The sequence below is a fragment of the Tachypleus tridentatus genome, chromosome 6 (assembly GCF_004210375.1).
Source record: "Tachypleus tridentatus isolate NWPU-2018 chromosome 6, ASM421037v1, whole genome shotgun sequence".
Taxonomy (NCBI): Eukaryota; Metazoa; Arthropoda; class Merostomata; order Xiphosura; family Limulidae; genus Tachypleus; species Tachypleus tridentatus.
Genome location: NC_134830.1, coordinates 10,566,436 through 10,593,325, shown reverse-complemented (window position 1 = coordinate 10,593,325; position 26,890 = coordinate 10,566,436). Strand labels below are relative to the sequence as shown.

The window sequence follows — 26,890 nt, the reverse complement described above, 5'->3', positions numbered from 1 at the left end:
AGCATGTGTCTGAATGGATTTTACAACAGATCAATAAGCAAGATATTAGTAAATTGAGGAAAACAGGCTTGTCATTATAGTGACCAGTCTTAGCCACCACAAACCTTGTACAAAAGCCTTATTTATAATTCATTGTCACTTTTGTTCTTGAGGCCAAAATTAGATGCAAGTACATTTATAATTTCTTTATTAAGATTCATGCAGTTAATTAATTCCACTATGAGAAAGAAAAAAATTTGTAAACTTATGAAATAATTCATGTACACAGATATACATGTACTGCTTATATCTGAAATGTATGCATTATTGTGCACAATGTTTAAACATAATTTTAGAAACAAATATTCATAAATTATATGAACTCTCATATGCATACATACTTATTATACAGTGAAAAGTATGTTATATACAATACATAAACAGTACTTATAATAATATTGTACAAGATGACACATGGAATAACTGGTTTTATCTCAAGTCTTCTGAACTTGATAAAAAGGACACAGATAATTATATTTTCATGGAATCATTGTTTCTTAATAAATATATCTTGTGACAGGCAGAAAATTCTAAAAGAAATTGACAAATGCTTTATATGCAGGCGAGACTCCTTGGAGCTACACAAAAATAAAAGTTGGAACATTTTTTCATATTTCTCTGCAGCTTACACTAAATTAATTTTAAAACATTAGAACTACTATCTTCATTTAAATACTGAATTTTGATATACACTTCACACAATTATGCATATGCCAGTTCATTCTACAATTTGGAAATCTATTTTGCAAAAACATGGAGCCAGTCTGTGCAAGTTGTGGCTATGTTTTTATATTATATACATTAAAGAATGATGTAACAGCCTAAATATTTTAGTGTACATGAAAAACAACAAAATATGTCTGACAAAAATGGTAATTTCATGAGGCACATGTCTTATAAATGAATTTTTTACTGGCAGCCATATTTTTGGAACAGGGTAATGTAATCAAAAAATAAATATCAACATTATTAAAATAGCATTAGAGAAACTGAAGACTGAGCACACCAAATAAATACAGTTATGAACAAACACTTCCTGTGAAATATAACCATGAAGTCATTGGAACATACTGTGAAACAACAATGTAGCACTGAAAGTAAAAGTGGTTTGATGGTTAATGTGAACTTTGTCCATAGTTCACACAGTTGATCAGTCTCAAACTCTATCTGTTATGAGTGGTCATTTTATACTAAAGAGAGAAAAAGGCTGATACAGTTTTTCTGCATCCTATCTGACACGACTTATTTAAACTATAAGACAATAAAAATATGTAATTCAAAAATATAAAATCAGGGACAAGATAAACATTTGCTGAAAAGTATTTCACTTAAATTTTAAATATTAGGTTTTCTAATTATTACTGTATTTACTACACATTCAATTATTTTTTTAAAATTTAACATTTCCATTCAACTCAAATATATATATATAATATTTTTACTATACATGTCACAAGGTATTTTGTGACATACATTCAAACTGAAATTAAACTACTTTTTCCACACTAACACTTACTATAGCATAATATTGTAGCTAATAATCACTAGTTTAATAGTATACAAGTTTACGTTCTTAATTTTATAAGCCAATATTGAAAACATCCTGAATCTCTCCTTGTATGACGACTTTCTCTAGGAATTTCCCCTTCTCAAATTCATTTACTATCCTCTCCAGTATGTAAAAATTTAATGTAAATTTATCATCATTCACTCAAAGCATAATTTTCATAGCTCTCAATCTTGTTTGGTTACACAGCTATGAAATAAAAAATCAGACCATTCTTCCCACGCAAACTTGAGACGTTTTTTCAGTTGTTCTCTGTTACATTTAACACTATATTATTTATAACCAATAGAAAGCCACAGTTTTATTTTATCAAACAACATATCAAATAACATTGTTTTCTGTACAGAAATCAGCCTATTTCACTGCCAGTTTAAGCTTTATTCCAATAGGAAACACAGACTGGTTTGGATGAATTTGTAATGCCTCTTGTCACATAGTTATAAAGCCAGAAAAATTATAATTACAAGATATTATCTGCTTCTTGCATGTTATTATTCAATGTCCTTTGGTACATTATTTCATTAAATAAAAAATTATTTAGTTCACTAACATGAAAAAGTAGTCTTGAGTGCCATCAACAGTTGTCAGAAGAAAAAACAAAAGGCTAAGGTGAGTACTTCATTTCTTGTTTTTCATGTGTATTCTTTATATTAATTATTGTAAATTATCTAAAATGTACAAATAAGTATCTCTAAGTTAGTTACAGTTAGATTAGGTAAAATATCTAAAATAATAATATAATAAAAAAAATATTTAACATTGGAGTAGCTATTGTGTAAAATAATTGGATAGTGTATCCTAAGATGCACGTTTCCAGTGATGTACAAGTTCTAACGGTATGAATAGTAATTAGACACGGTTCAAAGGGCAATAAACACAATAAAATCTAATCATAAAAATAAGTATATTGTTACCAGTTTTAAATAAACAAATGTAGTTTCATGTTACATTTTAAGTCATTCTAGAAAAAAAAACCACAAAAAAGGATAGTTTAGATTTATTTTGAATTTTCTTTTGGTTGTTGAGGTTGGTCAACGTAAAATGTACAACTATGCTAACTTTCATAAGGATATACACACAATTGAAAATTAGTAGAATCATATGTATAAATAATTCGAATGAGTACAAAAATGTCATGTGGTCAGTCACGTTTACTGAGCTCACATTGAGAAATTTAACCAAGCAAAATTAGAACTTTACATCAAAATAATGATTAGCGAAGGTTAAATTACAGTAAATATTAAATACCTAAGAAATACTGAGTAGTATCATTCAATTCTATAGTTATTGTAGTTTGATGTAGTTTCACTGAGCAGTTCATTAAATATTTGAAAAATAAAATACAATATATGTTTAGTTAACCTTTACATATACATTTATTATTATTATTTATAAATACTATTTCAACCCTGAATACCCTGGAATAATACCTCAATGTACACCTGCCTTACATGCAAATTTTGGTATGTATGTATGTATGTATGTATGTACAGAGTTTCTGGGTTTGAATGAAATATGGTAGTAAGAGTTTATCGCATCAGGCCACTATGATAATAATGAAAACCATCCTAGGATACCTTGAAGATTTCATGGTTGAAAAAGATGGTGAAGCCCCCTATTGTCTTGTGGATAAAGCTTTTTTAATAAAAGGCAAAAGAAATAAATCTTGAATAAATCCAAATGGAAGGCAATAGCAAATCACTCTTGTACCTGCCATGAACATCATGATCCAATATTTCTTAAATGACAGATACAACAGCATGAAGAATGGTTTCAACAGCAAAAACATCTTGTTTGGTAGGAGCCCCATGCACAACAGGTGATAGACTGTCATCAAATTACTGCCCACATTGGAAACAAAATTAAAATTAGCAATGTGCAATGTAAAGACACTATTTTGAAAAGGAAAAGTAGGTTCAGATGTTTCCTCATGTCCATCTTCTTCTCCAGCCCCAAGATGCAAAATGATTGTCGGTTCATGTCCTTGGTCTCTAGAATCTTCATCCACTGACAGAAACCCACCCACTAGACACTGGGTTTCATGGAGGTTGACAAATCTCCTTCCAATAAATCATTGTTCAAAACAGAAAGGCTCTCAACTCAATTCTTCTCCACCGAACTAAAAATGACCACATTGATGCAGTGGAACTGTCAAGGTTTTTGTTCGAATATAAATGACATTAAGGATTTTACCAATATTTATCATCCTGTGTGTGTCTCTCCTTGCAGGAAATGTTTCTGAAACCTTCCAAAGTAGTTACACTTAGGAAGTTTTTTTGTACAGAAATGATAGCTTGTGTGATGGAAAAGTGCATGGAGGGGTGGCACTGTTTGTTAATCAGCATGTACCCACTCAGTGTTTGCCACTATGTACACCCTTGGAGACTGTAGCCATCCATATTTCCTTGGGTTATACCATCACTTTTTGTTCTCTCCATCTGTCTCCTGAAGAAATCTTTTTTAATCCTGGGGGAATTTAATGGATGTAATCCCCTCTGGGGAAGTGCTAATTTTGATTGGAGGGGTCATTCGATGTATGCTCTCAGATCACAATCTCTCTCTCTCTCTTCAATAGTGGTTCTTATACTTGTTTTCATGTACCTAGTCAGTCTTTTACTGCTACTGATATCTTTATCTGCTCTCTTTCCCTTTCTTCCTAGTTTTCTTGGAGGGGTGACAATGTCCCAAGAATCAGTGATCATTTTCCTATCATTTTAAAAGAGACTAGCTGTGGTTGATGCCACCCAACTTGCATGCCTTTGTGGAAAGTGAACCAAATCAACTGGCCCCTTTTCACTGCTCTCTCAGAATTTGATCCTGTTGTCGTCTGTAAACCATCGATAGACGACTATGTGGAAGTAGTAACAACTGTTTTGTCCAGACAGCTACTTGACGTATTCCTAAAACCCCAACGCTTTCCACGGTATCTTTGTCCATGGTGGAATCTTGTCTGTCATATGACACAAAAGGCTCAAAAAACAGGCCTGGGATATTTTCTTTAGGTATTCCACACTTTTAAGCTGTATTGCTTTTCAGGACAGTTCCAACAATAACACTCCACCATGGAGCACGTTATTTGACTTGAAACATCAATCAGTAAAGCATTTCTCAAGTGACATCTTGTTTCTGTATTTAATTACCTTGAGAAGACTTATGATACTAGGTGGAGGTATGGCATCTTGCTAGACCACCACTCATTTGGGTTGCACGGTCATTTGCTCATTTTTATCAAATTTTTTTTAATGGCCCAGTGATTCCAAATTCTTGTGTGTTTGACACTTTCCTATTCTTTTACACAAGAATTTGGAGTCCATCAAGGCTGTGTCTTGAGTGTCATACTTTCCATTATAAAGATTAATGCCACCACTGCACAACTTCTTCCTACAGTTGTAAACAAACTCTATATTAATGACTTCTACGTCTCGTGTCAGTCATCAAGCACGAGGTTTATTGAGTAGCAGCTATCAATCATTTACTGAAGTAGACCACAGCAAACAGTTTTACCTTTTCTCTTTCTAAAACTGTTTGCATGCACTTTTGCTACCAGCAGGGTATTCACCCCATTTCTGAGCTCCATCTTAGTGAAGTTGTGTTTTTTGTGGTCCCTGAGGCAGAGTTCTTGGCGTTTATATTTCACTGTACGCTGACTTTCATTTCTCACATCAAGCAGTTATGCATCAAGTGTACTAGAGCACTGAACATCTTCCATGTCCTCTCTTCTACCTCTTGAGGAGTGGATCAATGTTCTATGCTAAATATCTATTGTATTTTCACTTGATCAAAACTGGACTGTGGGTCTACGGTGCTGCCTAAACCTCGGCTTTGAAGATATTTAACTTGTTCACCACCTAAGGCTTTGACTATATGGGGACTTTCTGCACTTCTCCAGTCCAGAGTTTGTACATTGGGTCTCATGAACCTCCTCTATACCTTCATTGTTTCAACTTTCTCTTCTCTTTACTTCGAAACTTTGATCCATACCACAGCATCCCACCTGGCATTGTGTCTTCCTTCCTCAGTAATCCATGCTTTATCAGAATAGATAGATTGCCATTGTTCCTTGTGGCCTTCATATCCAGGCACAGCTAGTTTAACTGAGTCTGTCCTTGGAAGATGCTGCTGTCTCTACTGGTCAGCCCATCCCACCATGGCTTATTATTATCCCCAAGTGTGACCTTTTTGAGTCATCTGAGGAAGGAGGATATTACCAATTTTAAGTACTGTTTCTATTTGCCAAACATCTTTTGAATCACCCTTTTCTTTTCATTTATATGGATGGTTCAAAATCATGCGACTACATGGTCTCTGCCATGGTTTGCACACAGGATCCCTGATGTAGCTTTTGTGTTCACTGCCAAATTGTATGCCACTTCTCTTACCCTGGATCACATGAAAGCTATGCAGTACACATATTGTATTATTTATACTGACACACGTAGCTCTGTCCTCACCCTGGATTTGTTTCACCTTAGTTCCCACCCTGTTCTTCTTGATATTCAAAACCAACTGACCCATTTCTATCCAGTTCGTCTTGGTATCGGGCCGCATCGGTATTCGTGGGAATGAGTTTGCTGACAGCTGAGTACATCTTCTCTGGTGCTTTCATGGTCATGCATGTACTATACATGGACTATGGTACTGTATTCAAGGCTTGGCTACGCACCAGTTAGCATTCAATTTGGAGTGAGCAACATGGTAACAAGCTTTTCCAGATCAAAACTTCTGTTGTTCTTTGGACGTCTTGCTTCCATACGAATTGGAAGGAGAAAGTTGTCCTAGCTAGGCTACACAATGGTCACAATTTTTTTTAACTCATTGTTTTCTTTTATCTGGGACTAATGCACTAATGTTTGGTGTGTGTGACATTCTAGTCACAATAGCCCACATTTTACTATCCTGCCATTGTTACAACCATAAGCAATGGCACCATTTTAGATATATTTTTACTATGGGTACATAATTGTGAAATGGGCCTCTGTTTTGTTTTAATGTGATCACTTTTTACATATTTTAATAAATTAACCTTTATTTTTAATTTTTTTTACCAGTTGTTTGGTGCAGATCACAGTTGCTTTGCAGCAATAAATGCCAACCAACCAAGCAATTAAATTATTTCATGGAATTTATATACAACTACAATTTCAGTTCTGCTATACTCTTGAGTAAAAAATAAAACAGAATTAGAATTATATACAAGTAAAAACAGCTGGTTTGGGTTGAGAAAATTGTTTATGTAAAGGAGCAAACAACATTTTGACCTTCTTCGGTCATCGTCAGGTTCAGCCGTTTTTACATTTATATTTTTCTCTACAAGTGAGTTTTCTCGTCATCACTGAAAATTAAAGTTATTTTTCTTAATTTAAGTTTTAAATTTCTGGTTGTTTACAGTAAAGTGACCTGAGCTCTCTCTGATAAGAAAAAAATCTGAATGCATATTTTGACAATTCACACACGCTTGGTTTCTCTACATGATGGATCAAAACAAACACTGTATACCAAGTCCCATCATTTTAAGAAATCATATAATACTAGTATTTACATTATATATATAACTACTTACTTCAGAGCTGTGGATTTTGCATTTATTGCTGTGCTAAAAAAATCTTCAAGAGTTTCTGGAGCAGCAAAGTTTTCCAAGCATACTGATATGGGAATTTTTGGCCTAACAACTGCATTAGGATCACTGTAAAAAGGAAAATATGTATTTAATAAGAAGCATATTTAGAAATCAATTATCTCACAAAAAGTTTTGAAATCTTCAAAAAACTTTATGTTATGCTCCAAATAAATCATGAAAGTTGCCAATTTAGAAATTTTATTTACTGAAACTAAAACATAAAAAACAATTTTGTATTAAATACAACCACAATATAGTAAAACAATGAAGCATTACTTCTACCAACCCTCATAGCATATCACCAGAAACATCATAGTTTTCTATTCATGAAGGCATCATTTTAAGTTATGTAATTAATATGTTTCAATGTCTGTGAATGAGTTCAGTGAATATCTATTATTCTTTAAGTGCAGGATTGTAAATGAGCATGAACTTTGAGATTTTTGTTTGTCAAGACTATTCAGTTTCCTCCAAAAATTATAAGGAATTGTTTTCAAAAGTTTTATGCTATATACTTTAAAAAAAAAAAGACTCATTTGGTATTCTTTGATAGACTGAAAGGTTTTCATGTTGAAAGGCGAAAGACTTTTGAAACATTGTCCTCTACACTTGTGTCTCCACAAGAGGCAGTTGCTGTCCATTCTACAAAGTTTCATTGCCTCTCATTTGATTTTACTGTAACAAGAGCTTTTAGTGTGAAAGATATTGGTATATTTTAGTCTGTATCTTTTTGTGAAGACACTGCCCATTATTTGTATTGGCAATATTATCAGTATTGTCAGCAGAAGAATGAAATGCTTCACTGTAAAATAAGGATGAAAAAAAAAATTAGCCAGATTTATTTTCACTGGAAATAGAAAATTGACTAATAGCAAAGACAATAATTTTTCTACACTGAAAATATATTTTTGATAGCAGTTTACTTTCACTCACAAAATTAGCTATTCTCATTTAGTATAGCCCTCTGTAAGTGAACTCCTTCATTAGACATGCACCAAGCCTTGTACTCCCCCCCCATTAGAATTAGCATATTACATGTCTTTCATGCAAATTATCACACATCATGTAATTACAAATAGTAGCATAACATTTTATACGACTCCCTCTACACTCCTTCACTTCAAAGTTTGGTAGAAGATGCGAGTACTGGAGAAGTGGGAAGAATGGAGGAGAGAAGTATTTGTTGGAAATATGTTTTCAGCATAGGAAAATTATAACTTCTGATATAGTACTTACCTCTGCAACAAGATTAATTAGTATCCCACACTGAGAAGTAGGAGAGACCAGTGCAAAGGAAAAACAGAAGCACTTCCAGATCATATTCAGCAAGTCAACTACTTCCAAAACCTCTTCTATAAGATACCAACATCCATGTGAGAAAGGATGATCAAACCTTCTTCACCTTTAACTCAAGAATTTGGGATTAAGAGGTGCACAAATTCCTGCATACTAGACAAGGATCAATCCTGAACTGGCCATTGTGCATCAAGAAGATGGATACAACTTATGGAAGGATTCATGTTGATTGGATTACTTGAATCCGAACCTCAATAGTTGGAACTTAGATCAGGCACCACTGTCCACAGCACAGGATCAGGGTGATAAAATGGAAGAAAGAAAGGCTCCTGAAAAAAAAGGAAAATGAATAAAATGTACCAGTTAGTCACAATGAAGGCTGAAGTGGAAGATGAGTTTCAACAAGGAAAAGGAGGGAGATGGAAAATAGGAAAAAAAGAGAAACAATCCTCCTGAATCACCTCAGTCTTGAAGAGAAAGGAGCAGTTGGGTGAAAGAAGAAGACAGATAGTGTTATAAAGAGTTAGTAAAAATACCATTGGCAAACAAATCAGATCAGTGACATCTACAGGCCAACAGAAGAAGAAAATATGTCTTAAGGGACAAATATAACAAGGAACATGAGGAGAGTGATTCAAATGGAGGTAAATACAGAACATGGACGACCACATTAATGACCAAATCCAGAAGGGGGGGATACCCAGAAAGCTTCTAAATCCATAAGGAACATATTAGCATAATTAGAATGGAAGTAAAAATCCTATAGTAACTGGAAAATAAAAGATATCTGTAATGATTGCTCAAAATCCAAAAAATAAAGAGACTAAAGACCCACAGTTAAAGATTTTGCCACCTGAGCCACAAAAGGCTTGTTGGCAGGAAAACCATAGCCAGCTAACCAATACCAAAATACCTTCTACCTGCACTGATATACTTCCATGCAAGATGGACAAAAGAAAGTAGTTAACAGGGAAGTGACTCTACATGTGAAGTCAGATCTTTTCACCTAGACCAGACAAAAGCCAGATGTGAAGATGCAGGACATGAAGATTGGAATGTAAAATGGCACATAAAGGTTTACATAGAAGAGAAGAGAACAGTGGAAGTGAGAAAGGTGGTAAGAGGATTAGACACTGGAGCCTCAAGTAACAAGATATTGCTTGCTAATGGGGTGCAGTCAGGAGGACCCAATATGGAAAGGTGTGTACCAGAGAAATTCCTAATGAAGTAATCAGATGTAAGACCAATTCTGGCTGAAGGCATCAACAGCCAGAGCCTATGTAGGTGGTACAAGTAGCCAAAAGAGGTACAACAGTGTATAAAGGTCCATGGCAAATACATCCAATTGGTCAGAATTTCCATCTAATAGCACTGATCCCTGAAAACAAGCAGATCAGATGACCACTCTGTGGGAGAGATTCAGCTTGGGCATGAAAAACTATTTAAGACTGGATTGAAACCAGCTAGCACATAAGACAAATGTAGTGAGCATAGGCCCAGTATAGAAGGTCCAATGTCTGAAAACAGAGATCTTTGGGCCAGGTGCCTCATTTGTGGTTGATAAGAGACACCAATGAACAGCTGTTTGAACAAATTACTGCCAGATGGTGATGGGCAACAGAAAGGAAGCTTGATGAGGTGTGAGGTCTAGAAAGGTGATAAGCAAGACAGTCTTGGCTACAGACCAATGGCCTGAAGCATTGTGGTGATTGACCCAAGCCCTCCAAGCCTGGAGGTAAGATTCCACCTAATAGGTGAGTAACTGGACCAAGGAAAGGAAGTTCATGCTCACTGATGTACGAGCACAGTCCAGCCACCATTGCAAATTGCTCTTTAAGAGAAAGACAAAGGTAACTGGTGGGAAAAAGAGGATCCCATGCAAGGATTCATCATAGATGAAGTGTTCACTGCATGGATCTCATATGTGCATGACTGAGAGGGACCAAAGCAGACATGGAGGACCACATCCCTAAAAGCAAAAAAACATCATGAGCAGTGACTAAGCCAAGAGGGCATGATGAACTAAAAAGCCCATGTAGATGTAAAGGAGAAGGTAGAATGCACCTGATGTTGGTGTAGAAGAAGACCCCTAAAAACACAGACAGGGTGGGCTGAAGGAAGAACCTCTCTAATTTAATTGATCAGTCCACTAGAGCTGCTACAGTAGTGAATGACCTATAAGGAACTGTAAGTCAATATAATAATGAAATGGCAAACCCAGGGCCTGAAAATAATGACCAAAAGGTTGTATGATGCAACAAAACACCCTGTGGAGTCAAGGCAAATTTGAAAAGAGTGTCCAAGTTTTGTAAACATATGGAAAAAGGCAATGGAGACATACATTATTGTTACCTACCACCAGATAAAATTGATAAATGATACACCATAGTGAACTTCAAGTGGGCAATGAAGCAAATGAGTCACAAAATCAGTTACTGGTTGTTAATCCCCAGATGTCTTGTGGACAACAAAAAACAGGAAGATGAATTCCATGAGGGATGGTGTTCAATTATTTGATGCAAAGTAATTCATGAATCACCTCTGATAGATGCAGGCATGTTATAGGATCTTGGGAACAAGGAAAAGAAACAGGTAATAAGAGATGAGAAGGGAAAGGAAATTAGATAATGAAACCTTCTCAAACAACCCTTAGTATTCACTGATCACCAAAAAAGGAAAGCATGAAAGAAAGGAACATCAAGTGTTGAGCTCCCACAGGACCCAAACCCTCAAGGTGACTACCTTAGTCACCAGTATCTGTTGTTCTCCATCAAAGAAATCAACAAAAAGTACCCAGAAGTGAAAAAGTGGGGAAGGATTGGGAGAATAAGTGGCATAGGAGGCTCTGGCTGAGACAAATGCACCACAAAAATTGAAAGGGTAGACTGTTGAAGAACTTACATTACCCACAGTTCTATATTGTTAGGGACTGGAACAAAGTTATGGAACTCAAGAAATGGAGCATGATGTAAGACCCTGAGATACGTGGAAATAAAATGACAAGTCTCTATCAAGAAGGTCTCAACAATAAAGAAACACAACATATGTTAGGCCTCAGTTGAGAACGAATTACAAGTTAAAGTGGAGGAGATAAAATAAATGGTATCAGCAAAAGCCCCTCATGATATCTGTGGAGGTCCTCAGAAAGCTGATGTAATGAAGAAAGATACCAGAGAAGGGTATATGTAAGACTAACAGTTAATTTGGGATCTTCTCAAGATGTAAAAAGAATACAAACAACTGCTGATCAGAAAAACATATAGTTTGCCCAAATAGTATAAAAGGGTGAACTGATCAGAAGTGGGGCAAAAAGCTAATCTCTTCACAGAATTATGATGTTAATGGAACAGTGAACAGCAATAACCTGAATATCAGGGAAGGGAAGAAAACAAAGAATGAGAAAATAGTACATGTAATAATGAAGGACAAAGTGAAAAAAATTGGTGACGGGAATAATACAACACAGACCTGAGACAGAAAATCCCAAAAGACCAAATTAGACCTAGGAGAATCACCAAGTTGGGAACAGTAATGATCAATAAACTCTTGAGGCAGAGAAGGATGATGAATGTTCTCATCAGCCAACAAAGAATTAGCAGTTTCAGTAAGTACCATGCAGAAGTATAGGGGAGAAAAGATAACTGCATAACATTTAACCTCCTGAAGCACAATAGCAGATAAATCCATAATTAGGTTGCCTCCATCTGAGGTCCATGAAAAATATTCATCGCTGATAAGAATATATCACCCTTGAGGTGGTCAGTTTAATTTCAGAAGTCACTGCACAGAATTCTTTCACAAATTGCATACAGAAATAAAGCAACAAGAATCAACATAAATACAAAACAGAATCTGATTAAACAAATCAAATGAAGATTAAAATGAACTACTCTGTGAGGAAAACAAAGTCAAACACTCAGCAATAAATAAATAAGGGGGCACAAGGCTTGCTGCATGTATGAAAGAAAAGTCTGCATTTAGAGGGCAGTACTGAACAAGAATAGCTAATCCTGTGATAAGATGTAAGTACCATGTTGGTATAATGGTGTGGATGTTATAAAGTTTGCTTTTTTTTATTTTTGTTGAAAGCTACGCAAGGGATATCAATGTGTGTAATTTCAAACGAGAAGTGAATGACTAGAGGGAAGGCATTATATCAAAACCACAGACTACCAACTCTTATTAAACCATAAAGTGGGATTTGATAGTCGCCCTTATAATGCACTAATAGCTCCAAAATGCAGATGGGATTTATTTTTCATTTATAGTTTGATGATAATGGGAAAACATCAATCACAAAACCTCAGCTCCATACTAACTATTGGGCCTCACTCTGACAAGATTACCAGGAGAGATCTTGTACACTGAAGGAAGAGAGAGAAGTCTCAGGCATAATAGCATGGGAAGGTGATACACTGTCAATGGCAGGACCTGTAACAACGCCTGAACAGAAGTTCAAAGCAGGGAGATAGAATGTGGAAAAACTGTTAGGAGGATATAGTGAAAGTATAACACTAGAACAAATTACAAAGTTGGGGCTGAATTTTGGTGTGACAGTGGAGTTTCTATGTGAAAACTCAGAAGAGTTTGTAAGGTTGACTGTAGATGTGAATGGAAAAAAGTGGTGTTGAAAAAACACTAAGAAGGATGTCAACAAGAATCAGATATTTGACCTGGAAACTAGGTAAACACATCAGAGAAGCTGAGATGGTTATCAGTAACAAGAAAAAGATTATAGTTGGTGAGTGGAATAATAACTGTGTTGTTCAGAAAAAAAGTTAATTTTGCTTACCAAGGCTTTTGACAAGTCTGATTAAGTGTTGGATGTTGTTGTAGATAGGAGTACCATGTATATTTCATTTTTGTGGTGAAAGATGTTTATATACATGTCTACAACAGCTATTAAAAATGGAGAATCTGAAGTGTGGTTTATATTATTTTGAATTTAATGTGGTAAACCAACCTTTTAAATCCTATGTGTTATTACTATCATGAATAAATTTTATCATTAGTGTTCATACGTGGTAGCATCTTTAATACAGGGTAAGAATTAGTAAAAATGGTAAAACATTTAAGATTTATATTTTTATAAAAAAGTGAAGCGATTAAAAAGAGTTGCTAAAAAACAAGTCAATCTTAGAAAGGATGTTAGCTGATAACAGAAAAGCAATTATAGAGAAAGTTTAATTAGCTAACATTAGTAGATTGATTGATTTCACTGTCACTGTTACCCATAATAATGATTTAAAATATTTTAGAACTCATAATTTTAGTACACAGCCTAAAAGTACTATTTTTTATCAATGTGTCAGAACGTTAACAATAAGCCAGTCTAAGACAAAATAAACAAATTAAAAACAGACAAAAAAGGGGCTACCAAATCAGCTGAAATAAGTAAAATGTTCTTTGAACATTTCTTGATGTTCATAGCTGTAACAAATACCTAAATAAAGTAGTTTGAAATAGTAAAACCAAATTTTGTTATTTGAATTTTTATAATTTTTAAAAGAAAATATTATAAATTAACAATTACACAAAGACACTTGTTTACATGCTAGTATTCTTTATTGTTACAAAAATACACAAAAAAAATGACCAATTAGACTTACCATATTAAGTACTGAATGCTATAATTACAAACTATAAAAATGTTTGAGTAATGTTTCAAAGTAATTTAAATATAATGTGTATATCTGGATAGACAATTCTGAGTTTGTTAATAACTATAAGAGATAAGTTCTGACCATGATGTAATTGGATAAGACTATTGAATTATGTATAAACTTGATTTAAAATAATGAAGATAACTCTGATAGTAGACACAAAGGAACATTTTAGAAACATTGTGAAATATCAACAAAATGACCACGTTTTTTGTTGAATGGAAAGGTATACAAAGAAAGAGATGGAGTTAGATGATGAAATCAAAACATGAGTGTATAAAACACGTGGCAGATACATTTATTGCATCTTAGAATGAAGAACAGGTGGAAAAGCTTTTCATTACAATAAATCTGCAGCACAGAAATATTAAATTTTTAAGTTTTAGATCAATGATATTCAGATAAAATCTTATGAGATTCTTTTGGTATACAATGTCCATAGGCGAATGACAACAAGTAGAAATATAACACATCTTTAAGCCCAATGTTTAAAAGTGGACTATAGGAAAATCAAATTGCACAAACATTATCTACACGTAGACAAATGTTCCGAGTGTATACAAAATATACTTCAAGAAGACTGATGGATCTTGTTAATGAGGACAGTTTTCACATTCATATCTGACAGATGCTTCAAAATACTAATTAAATAATTAGCTACTCAATTAAGCAATCATCCTTTTCTCTGCTCATGAGAATGGATAAAGTCAATGAGAAAAAACAGAAAATCATATACATACATGCATGTATGTAACTAGTGGAAAGGTAGAGGGGAGCAGAGACAACAGTAGGGCCACAGGTATGAATCTGATGAGTACTTTAGAACTCTTCAAGAGCAGGCTGGGATCTGAGGATCTAATAGCAAATAATTTTGATGAAGGGAGAAACCAGAGTGCCTGGAGAAAAACTGCTTTCACTAGCTGAGACTGAATCAAACAAAATAGAACCAAGGTCCTATTTCATTACTCAACAGAGTAATTTAAGATTACTGAGACTGTTGCATATGATGTTATGTATTAGAAAGACTGACTGTTAAAAATTAAACTGGGTTTGACAAACAAATGGTAAAACATGTCTTTCTGGCCATGTATATGTGTTCTCTTGGTGTAAAAAGTTACAAGAAATAAAGATCACAATATGAATAGAAGTGAGAGATAGAGAAAATAACACAACTCTTGTAAGAAACAGAAAAAAGAAATAGTAGTTATTCAGTCTTTCTCCTTATAGTGATTTGATAAACACTACACGTCTAGCTTCATAGTGCAGTAACTTTATTACTCTTAGTTTGGTTACTGTCCTGTGTGAATGCACTGATGCTGTTTTACTGTATAACACAAGTCAGTCAGTAAATAAAGTATACACATTCACATACAATGCTGTGAATAAGGATAGTTTTATTTATATTTTTTGTGTTATTTCTTTTCCTTTGCAAGCTTTGTTTATTTTAACCTTATCATGACAGGCTGTGTGTCAAAGGCCATGTCATCACATTTGTTGAATTACATTTAAAATTTTATTGAACTATTTTACAAATTTATTTCCTTCAGTGTGGTATTAAATTGTATATTATAATTCAAATTTTCATATATACATTATTTAATTTCTTAATTTAAAAGTAAGTATTGAACAAGCACATCTAAATATCGATTTTTGTGTTACACGTATGTTGAATAAAGCACCGGTTCAAATTTAGATGTTTATGATGTCAAAATACAAAGTCTATAGTTTTGTACAAACTAGGAACTGAAATTAATGATACTAACAAGCTAGAATATTAAATAAAAACATTTTATCTTTTCTATTTGTTGAGCTATCACTACATTTAATGAATCAAAGACTGTGCCCCCAAACACTTGGAAATTATCCCTTATTTACACTTACTTCTGTAATGACATGTAAATAACCAGCTCAAAATGTCCCTTTAGTGAGTTCCTCAATCATATTCACATATAATGACACCCTCTCTTTCTTTAGAGACAAATCTTCATGCTGGTAAGTTGAGTCTTTAGTCTGCTTAAGAGTTCATATTTTGTTTATTTACAAATACAGCTTAGTTATTAAATTTGAGAAGTCGTAATGGAATTGTATGGTACTGATGAAGTCATTCATGACTGTTAGTTATTCAAATGTATATATAAAATATAAAAAATATTATTCCATTTCACATCTCCAATGTTAAGGATTAGCAAGCAATGACGAGCAGCTACTAAGTACAAAGGTTGTTACACATGCTGAAAGAGTTAATACTTTGCACAAAAAGTCCATAGCTTGCATTATACAGATATGATACTGGTTTTCTTTCTGAAGAATATCACCATACCTGAATACCAGAAAAGCAGACATAGCTTGAAATTGCAATCTTCAAATGATTAGAAATAACTATTGTGAAAAAATACACGCATCAATGGGACAAGTTCATCTCCTACAGTTGCATAAATGAACTACTACAACATGAATTTACACAAATATCTTGATTTGGATATCATTGCCAAATCCAGCTGACTGAGAAATATTAAAAGTAATACAGTATAACCTCTTTAAATCCTCTATGTCTGGGGTCCAGTTACTTAACCAAACCATTTTAGTACTAGAGAATCAATGCTTATTATAATTTCTTTAACTCCCAAATAATCAAATTTATCTTCCCAAAATTTGATAAACACTTAGTATACACACAAGTGTCTTATACATAAAAAAATAAGAATTTTTACTATAGTATTTCTTTTCAAAAGAGTTCTCTCTGAATTTACTTTAGTCAATCTGACTCAGGATCTAATCGTTTGAGTGCAAGGTGTTTTTTATGTTAAGAATAAAAAAAATACTTTTTTTTTCTCCAAGCTTCACAGAACATTCTAAATGAATATCAAATTTTCTACAGTAAAACTTTATATTTTATCTTTTGTTTAGCTTTTGTAACAAAGCCACATTGAGCCATCTGCTGTGTCCACCATGGGGAACTGAATCCCATATTTTAGTGTTGCAAGTCTATTGACTTGCTGCTACCCCTCCACCATGGAATTAACTATATTTTGATGTCCCTTTTACTAACATAAATTGATAATACAGTTGTTTATTTAAATTTTGAATGCAACTCTGTAAAACATTTGACATGCACTTTGACCACCATTTGTACACACTTAGTTAAGCAGCCAACAAAGGGCTGGTTTTTGTTTTGACTATTTAACAATAGTAACTGTTGAATTATGGTTTTTAACTTTCAGAAAGATATTTCAAAAAGGTAAATATACAAAATAAATTTATTAATGAATATTTTATTATTTTCTAAGCAAAGAGGACAAAGTTTTTGATCTCTTTTCATATTTTTTATAAGCAGTCCTGAAACACTTATATTTCTGGACAAGTTTATTTGTTCATTCCCCCTTATTAACGTCTTCTTCATATTCTGTTTTATTTCTGTGTTTTCTTTTCAAAGTCTCTGAAATGTGAGTCTGAGCTACACCTATTTCTTCAGTACCTTTTTTTTATAGCTTTTCCCCTTTACTCTAACTTGAAGGCATGACCAATTTTCAATAAAGTTGAGATTTTATACATTTATACATTTTCAAAGTTGTCATCACACACAGAGTAGTTACTGATACACTTTCCAAACTGAGCAGTAAAGTCAAAAGAACAAGGATGATTTTATTGTGATAGCTAAGTTTATTGAATAGTTTCTTAAAATGGCAATAAAGAAACACAACTGTCTCAATCATTGAATTATCATGCACCAAAAATACTAATACTTCCTGATGTGTTTATTGTTACAGCATATATGTTGACAAGACACATCTTTTTGTATGACTAGTGTTGAAGTCACTAAGGCTTGTAAACTGTGTGTTAGAGGTATACGAGCTTCTGAAATATCTGGGATTGATACAGAATCCTATCTTCAAATATTTATTTATAATTATGATTAATAAGTAACACAGCATAAAATCTTTTTAGTATTTAAGATAATGATAACGATAAGTTAGAATTATGAAAGGCCATGTCTGTGGGTTTATGTGTAACCACTACAGCTCCAAGAGAAAAACCTGAAATTCTGCACACAAACAAAATGGATTCTGAGAATGTGCACCTGGGTATTATTACTTATCTATGTGCAATTTGTTTGTGAGGCAAGCTTGCAAAAAACCACATAAAAAGGAATCATGACTACCATAGCCCCAACATGAAAGAACCTAGAAACCTGAAATTCTGCACTAATACTAAGTAGACCCTGAGGGTGTGCATCTGTATATTACTTATCTGCAAGCATGGGCACATGTGTATATGTACATTTTTTTAATGAGACAAGGTAACGAAAACCACATAGAAAAAGAAGTGGTTCCTCATACTACAAATACAAATCACAAATAGAGACAGACACACATGTATATATGTATGGACATTTTTTTTAATGAGGAAAACTAGCAAAAAAACCCAAAAAACAAAAAAGAACTGTAACCACCCCAAGTTCCAAGAAGAAAGAACCTAAAAACCTGAAATTTTGTCCCCATACTAAGTGGACCCTGAGAACATGCACCAGAGTATTAGTGATTCAAGATCATGCACATCTTTTTAACATGGCAAGCTAGTGAGACACCACACAGAAAAGGAGTGGTTTCTTATGTTACAAATAGCAATAGTATTTAAGTGTAACAATCACAATAAGAAAACAAATAACAATCTGCAGTTCACACCTATGTATTACAATAAGAAAACAAATAATAACAATCTGTAGTTCACACCTATGCATTACAATAAATAAAACGAGTTATAATTAATAATTAAACATAGATGGTTATTTATATTACTAATTATAATAATTATACTTATATACTTTACGATTAAGTATGTGGCCATTCTTGAAACTCTAGTCATCCATGCCTGTCTACTTGTGGCTTTTTTCATCACATACTTTTAACTTGAATCTGATGCATGTAGTTATCTAACAGGAAGCTTCTGATTTGATAATATAAAATTTAGTGGCCATTAGGTACGTACAAAAGATGACTGGTTGAGAAATGTAAAATACACATGAAAAAGAATCAGGGAAATAAAAAATGGCCAGGTATGAAAAGTGAGAAATGACTATTAGTACAGATTAGATTTTATCACATCTGTCATATTTTAAATTCAGGACTGATCAGTCGGGATAAATTGTACATGTTTAAACGTTAATATCTAGCAACTTTACCCATTACACTATCTAACTTATCTAATTTACACAAGAATAAACTAAATAAAATAACATATTTGTCATTTTTAAATTTGCCATTTACAACCCATTTTCATCAGACATTTATATATATATAAAATATATAAAAATCATACATTTTTTCTCCTCTGGCTTCTAGTTCAGTTTTCTTAGCTTCATAAGCAGCAACTTCATCTATTGAATGTAAAGAAAAAAATATATTACGTATATATATTGTTATATGCAATGTAAATATTTAACCTTTAAGTCATGTTAGTGTAATATTTTTGGTTTACTTGTTTATTTTACTTATCCACAAAGGACAAATTTGCGGCTGTCAACATATTTTATTTCAGAAAATAGTCAACTTGCTATTGTTTTTAGGTATAATAATTCTACTTTTCATTAAAGTTTCAGAAAAGCACCATGTTTCATAGAAACATATATATTTGAATCATTTAAACTAATGATCCAGCAGGTGTAGCCTAAACACGCCACAAGGTCCATTAGTTTCCAAAAGCTAATGGATAAAAAGGTAGGTATTTCAAAATAAGAATAAATACTCTTTAACTTTTTTTTTCAAAAGGACTTAGATAATGAACCAAAAATTCACCATCTTTTAATACTTTGTTTTGAAGCATTTGGTACAAAATAAAACCAATGTCATACAACTACAATATTTGTTTGTATTTGTTCTGAATTTTTGTGTTTTATATTAATACAAAAGTAATAAATATAAAAAAGCAAATATTAAACATCATGAAAAATATAGTAATTTAATAATTTTGATGTACATCTTTAAATATGCATCAGAATACTGAAATGGACATTTTTCTTCAAAGACAAAAGCCAACTGTGATATTCTGTGGAGTAGAATACATCATATTAAATGTGAATAAAATACATAAACTGTAAAGAAATTATCAAAATAAATAGCTATCTTTATAAACTTGTTTGAAATACAAAATGACAAACATATTTCACAACAGATACACCTGCAAAGTCTGCAAACAAGACTCTATTAAAATGCTGCTAAAGAATGAATCTCCATTCTTACCAATAGGTAAACATTCTAAAGCACCAGTGGATATAACAAAATGAAAATATTATTGCAATTATTCATGTATTAATGAGAAACTGTCAACATTTTTAAATTAAAATATACAACTTAAGGTTCTAAACAGATTTATGAATTCATACAATTAAATAATTTTCAATGAAAAAGAAACAAACCTTTGTTTACAGCAAGGTCTAGAGGTATAGGAAGTGGAAGAGAATAGTCTGTTCTCTTTGTATATTTAACTTTTCCTGATTTAACACACTGCAGACGTTCTTCAATTTCAAACTTAAAACACTCTGCTGGATTCTCTCGACCTCGGCTGTGTCTCTAAAAACAAGAACATCAAATTATTTTGAAAAAAATTCAGTTGAGATCTGCAAGTTAATCAAATAATGCATTTATCTTACAGGTTGAAACAGTAAAAAATAATTAATTTTTAAACTAATGAAAAATGAAGTATATAAGTGTTTACACTCTTTTCAAAGTGTCATGATACTCGTATTCTAACTATAAATTTCCACTTGAGTCTCAAAACAATACACGTGATAAATAATATGTTGAATTTTGATTAAAATATCTTTATAATTAAATATCTATTCTAAGTTTCAAAACATTTTTTTTTCCCACCAAACATATTAAAACATACCTCTATAACATTCACAAGATGTAAGAAAAATTCTTCAGCATCTTGTTGACGTTTTGTAGAAAATTCAGGATGTCCTCTGCCAATTAAAGTCTTAAACATACTTGGTTTTATGCCACATTGATTCTAAAGCGTAGAAACAGAAATATTTACCTGATACGAATATTTTTACTTTCTAATATATTTAACAATAATAATAAGTTCAAGTAAACATTGGTTTTGGTAACTAAACTCTAATATGTTAATTTCAGTAGAATGGTTTAAATAAATAACCATTAAGTTTTCTTTCTTTAGTCATAACCTGGTTGAATCAGCTTCACTCGTGGTTCAAGCTTGTGGACCCACAAAAGTTATTTGTAGTAACAATTGGATCATCTTTAATATTTACACAAAAACGACAAAAATATGTTTATCTCTAATGATTTGTAACCAAACTAAGTTCTATGAATAATGGTAATTTTAAGAAAAAAATCAGTGGCACAAATCAGATTAATATGTTTAATTCTAGTTATAGTACCTTGAACTCTTAGGTTTAAACTGACAGAAAACGTATCTGTAGACAACTTGATCACACATAATTTCAGTATTAACACACAAAAACACTATTCATGCAATCAAACAGGAATCTACTGTATAAAGGTGAAAAGTTGTTTGTCACATACTGATGTAACACCACCAAATTTTGTCCAAATGGAACTGTTAGCTACAACTCTATAATAACACACGTTTTCCCTGCAGCACATTTCAATTACAAAAATGCCCAAATTAAAGCATGCTACTTCATATTAGCAGGCTAATAAAATCAAAAATAGGCAGATAGTCCAAAGAGAAGGTCACCACAATTAATCATTTACAGGTATATAGAGTAGATCAAGTCGGAATATGTCTTTGAGAATCAGTTTTTGATATGTTTATCTTCAAGAATTTATCAAGAAAACTTGAATAAAACTTAAAAATACATAAAGTCAAAATCAGGGAATATTTAGAGGTGACCAAATATACATAAAAATGCTTTTGTTAAATATCAGTCATTCTCCATACGTGACATTACTAAATTATAATTAATTTTTAAAAGACATGTGAATAAAGTATTTAATTAGATATAATCTTACAATAAACTACAGGCAGGAAACAGCTACTACTAAATAACTGAAATGCAAGATAGCATGCATAAATCATCTATTGCTGATTAAGAAAAATTTATCATAAGTGCAAACATAAAACAGGTTTAAACTTTTAGACCTGTGATTACAATTTAAAATGCACAAGTTAGTTATTTCAATTCCTATTGACTTTGACCAATCAAACAGCTCTGAATTTGCTGTCAAATTATTGATTACCTGAAATTGTCTTACATATCAACATAATTATTTAATTATCTTTCGTTTAGTTCCAACACTATTGGCAAAAACTAAAATAAAAAATTATTGTACCTAAACATTTTCAATAATTTGTTAATGATTCATACATCTCATGCAAAATTAAAAATTACAGCCTAGTTCTGGATACCACAGTACACTGTTGTCTAACTGAACAAGCAATCAGTTCTTTATGTTCAATATAGGCTTCCTTGCTACTTTGTTTATATGTAATTAAATAAACAAATTTGTATGGAAGTAAGAAAGAAATATCATGTATAATAAAATCTGACTTGCTTTATCAGTATGATAGACATTAATATCAATTTGTTACTATGTGTTCTGAATTAAATTGGGCTAAAACATGACCTAATAGAGTAATTGATATAATTGGAAATTGAACATATCATTGGAAGAAATATAGGCTATTTTCTATTATAAATTTATTAACAACTCACTGAGCAGTAAAAAAAAAAAATTATAACACATATGAAATGCCTTAATGATTTAAACAGTAAGATTTGAACTTGGCAAAATACATCTTAACTATTGCCAGAGTTAATAATACATAATACCCGAGTATAAAAAAATGAAACACTACAAATCAACTTTCTAATTGGGTTCATCAAATGTTACTATTTTACTATGATGAAAATACATTTTTGATACATACATATCCCCCTCGTGTGGATAAGTATTCTCATTCGTACTGCCCTCTATATGCAAAAATGTTTTGCATGCCACAAGTCTTGAACTTCCATGTATCCTACAATCAACATGCAACAACCCTCCATCAACAAGAGTGTGACACACCCTCCCAACACGTGTAACTCCCTCAGTGTGGAGGAATGGTAAGTACCTACCAATATGGGTAGCTAAAATTCCACAAAGAATATGCAGAGGGACTGGTGTGAAGGATAGAAAGAGGTATCCTTTAATAGCATCTGAAGAACACACCTGAAAAGTGATCCTCATTGGGAGAGGAATACCCATGATAGACCACACCACTTCTGTACCATGTATACTCTTGTCTCCACCATTGAAAAAGGTGTCACATATATGGGCAGAAAGTGGGAGCAGCACAATAAAAAAGGAAGACTAAACTGGGTGGACTGGAATCCAACCAACACTATATCAGAATATCAATCCATTAGAAGAAAGACTGTAAAACAACCATCTACAGACAGGAATATAGATAAGGCTAAAATGAATGTTTTCCAATGTGTAGAGTAGCTGAAGCACAAAGGACTGTTTACAGCCAATCAACTCCAGTCCAAATCAAAGCTGTATCAGGAATAGAACCGGTGACCAACATTACAGGAACCTAACATCTAAATGGCAATAGGAAAATATATGATAAGGTGGCAGGTCACATCAAACTGATAGCCTATGGTGCAGCATTAGTCTCAGGATGTGAACACCCTCAAAGACAGAGTGCAAGAGGGAGAACCATCATCTCAATCAACATTACCCTCCAAACAGAACCACAAAGAAGTTAGAATGCAACACAATTTTCTGCATTTCACCACATGGAAGTAAATCGCCTTTAAAAATATATATAGCAATCTCACCCTCTGGATACAACTGTGCAGAAGTTGAGTGTAACATCAACTGCTGGGACTCACTGCATGGAGGATAACAAGGTAAAATGATTTAAGAAGAGAAACACAATCAACACACGAGGATTTATGTTGATTGGTTCAGTTGGAATCCAAAACCACTCATTGGAAACTGGCATCCAGGTGATAGTGGGATGAGGGATTTGAAGTGAAAGGGCAAACTGCAATGTGATAGATCTAGTCCAAAGCAACATCTTTCAGATGGCACTGCACAAAGGCTAGGGTACAATTGTAGCCCTCAGAGCTAACCAAATGGAAGTAGAATGCATTTATAAAATATATGCAAATGCACTCTCTGAATAGATCTGTAATGAAGCTTTGTGCAACATCAACCTCTTAGACCCACACCACAAGGAGGTAGCATATATTTATTTGTAAATATGCATAACATCATTCTATGGATAGCACAGCACAAAAGCTGGCGACAACATCATCCTCTAGTCATATACCCCACAGCTATGCATTTGAATGGAAGTGGTCATATTCAGGAAGACTCCTCTATGGTTCCTGATATCAACGGATCAGAAATGGAATGTGGTAAGGACTCTCAAATTCCACCAGAAAACAAGAGTAGACAAATGATGTGAAGAGTCCAAAGGAACACTGAAACTACAAACAGTTCAACAAAATAATCGTGTTTTGAAAAACATACAAACCCTGGTTTATTCAACTGAAGGAATGGCACATGGCCAGCAATCCCCTTCTGCTTTACGAGGTCTGTTCAAAAAATACCCAGACTGTTTGAATTGCGCGGCTCCAGTTGGTTCCAGGGTAATCCGCTTGGTGTTGCTAGGTTTGCACAGATCAGTTTATTACGACGCCATTTCCCGATTGCAGATATCTTCATTTGTGTATTAGCTACGCGGTTTTAAGTGAAGTGCGATTTTTTCGTTTGGCAGATTTCAGAATGAATGACCTGAAGGAGCAATGACTTGCTGTGAAATTTTGTGTTAAACTTGGAAAATCTGCGACTGAAACTTTTGCTATGCTTAACACGGCTTACGGTGATATTGCTATGAAGCGTACGGCATGTTTCAAGTGGCATGAATGTTTTAAGGATGGTCGACAGTCCATTGAAGATGATGAGCGTCCTGGACGTCCTTCCACGTCAACTGACGACCCACGCGTCGACAAAATCAACACCCTGGTGCTGGCAAATCGACGTCTGACTGTCAGGGAGCTTGCTGAAGAGTGTGGGATATCAGTTGGATCTTGTTACGAGATTTTGACCGAAAAATTGAAGATGCACCGCGTTGCTGCGAAATTCAGCCCTCAGAACTCGTGAGTTTTGGCCAAACACTGATCACTGTTCTTCCCCACCCCCCCTACTCACCTGACCTTGCTCCTTGTGATTTTTTCTTGTTCCCCAAACTCAAAAGACCCTTGAAAGGAAGAAGATTTGAGGCGATTCCCAAGATTAAGGCAAATGCGACGAAGGAGCTGGAGGACATTACAAAAGAAGCGTACCAGGACTGTTTGAACAAGTGGAAACACCATTGGGATAAGTGTGTTCGTTGGGGAGGAGAGTACTTTGAAGGTGTCCCAGACCTGTAACTTCTAAATAAAGTACATGGTTCAATGGTTGGGTGTAGTCCAGGACAAGCATATTTATGAAGTTATTATATTGCAAGGAAAACTTGCTAAAAATCTTGCACAATACCCCATTTCAACAGTATGTGTATAGTGCAGATTTGAGAAATTTCCTGGGAAACATACCTGGAAAGGCAACACTCACCACTCACCCAAAGGATTAAAGGCCTCCAGAGAAGCCATAGTCTCCAACAATGACAAGGACTGACATGCAGTAACAGAAGGATCAGAAAACGCATAGAGAACTTAAAACTCCATCAAATGGGGATGAAGTGGAGAAGGTTGGGCCTGAATGAGATTTGTGACGAGAAATACACCTAAGCAGCTAAGATATTGGGTAGGCATAAGGAAAGACTTTTCCAATTTGGGAACCTAACAGTACGAGTTGTATATATCAGCAGCAAATGTGTGTTGAGAAGAATCTAGTTTAAATTGGACTTACAGGAGCCATTCAACAAGGTAATGGTGTAAATGCAAACATAAGTTAGGTAAAGGCAAAGATCATCTGACTCAATAAAATACATGTAGCACTAAGTCAAGTCTAAAAGGCTACATGAAAAACTAATATACAACCAAGCAGTGAACAAACCAAGAACATTTGAACTGATAAGAAACAGGAATATGGAGATGGGCATTTGAGATGCCTATCATCATCATCATCCACAGTCCTGGAGGAAATCCCACCTGAGTCCAATGAAGGACTTCATGGTAAATTGTAGAAGACCCAGATACTGGTTTAGGCAGGCCAGAATGATCACAGGATGTCAGTCCCCTAATATTTTTTGAGGACAACAAAAAGTCTGGAGTAAAAATCTGGAGAAAACTGGCTGACAGACTCAATGACTATCACAGGATCTTGAGTTAAAGGGAAGGAAATTTGTACAGGAAAGAACAATGGTGGAAAAAGGAAATGGATGAAAAGTACTTAACAAATATTGAATCATCCAAGAATTGGCAGTGAATATCTGCGATAGGGGATCAAAATCGGCAAAATGTGTCCCCACTAAACATTAAAAAAACCTGATAGTCACTGGAAATGCTTGCAACAATGAGCCTCATGCCAAAACACAAACACAGTGACATTTTGGCCTCTTAGTGAAAGGAACTGGAAAAGGATGACAGGATACCTGACAAGAAACAATTATGGGAGAAATCACAAGATCAGAATGAAACAAACAAGCAACAAAAATTAAAGGGTTCAAAGTGGTTTAACAGATTACTCATGATTCCAAAGATTCAAATCGATGGAGAAAGGCATC

The 26,890-nt window shown here is 33.7% G+C and overlaps 1 protein-coding gene across 2 annotated transcripts in view; it reads right to left on the bottom strand.

Annotated features, from left to right (window-relative positions):
* Positions 1–26,890, bottom strand: part of Usp5 (ubiquitin specific protease 5) — a 113,718-nt gene that overhangs the window by 29,826 nt on the left and 57,002 nt on the right. Inside the window, exons 11-14 of one of the 2 annotated variants that reach the window (XM_076503292.1) lie at positions 21,068–21,190; positions 20,595–20,748; positions 19,499–19,556; positions 7,167–7,289 (exon numbers count right to left, since the gene is read on the bottom strand). In XM_076503292.1, coding sequence (XP_076359407.1) covers positions 7,167–7,289; positions 19,499–19,556; positions 20,595–20,748; positions 21,068–21,190 — 458 coding nt within the window. The remainder of the gene's footprint in view (positions 1–7,166; positions 7,290–19,498; positions 19,557–20,594; positions 20,749–21,067; positions 21,191–26,890) is intronic. The other variant, XM_076503293.1, reaches the window with a different exon arrangement.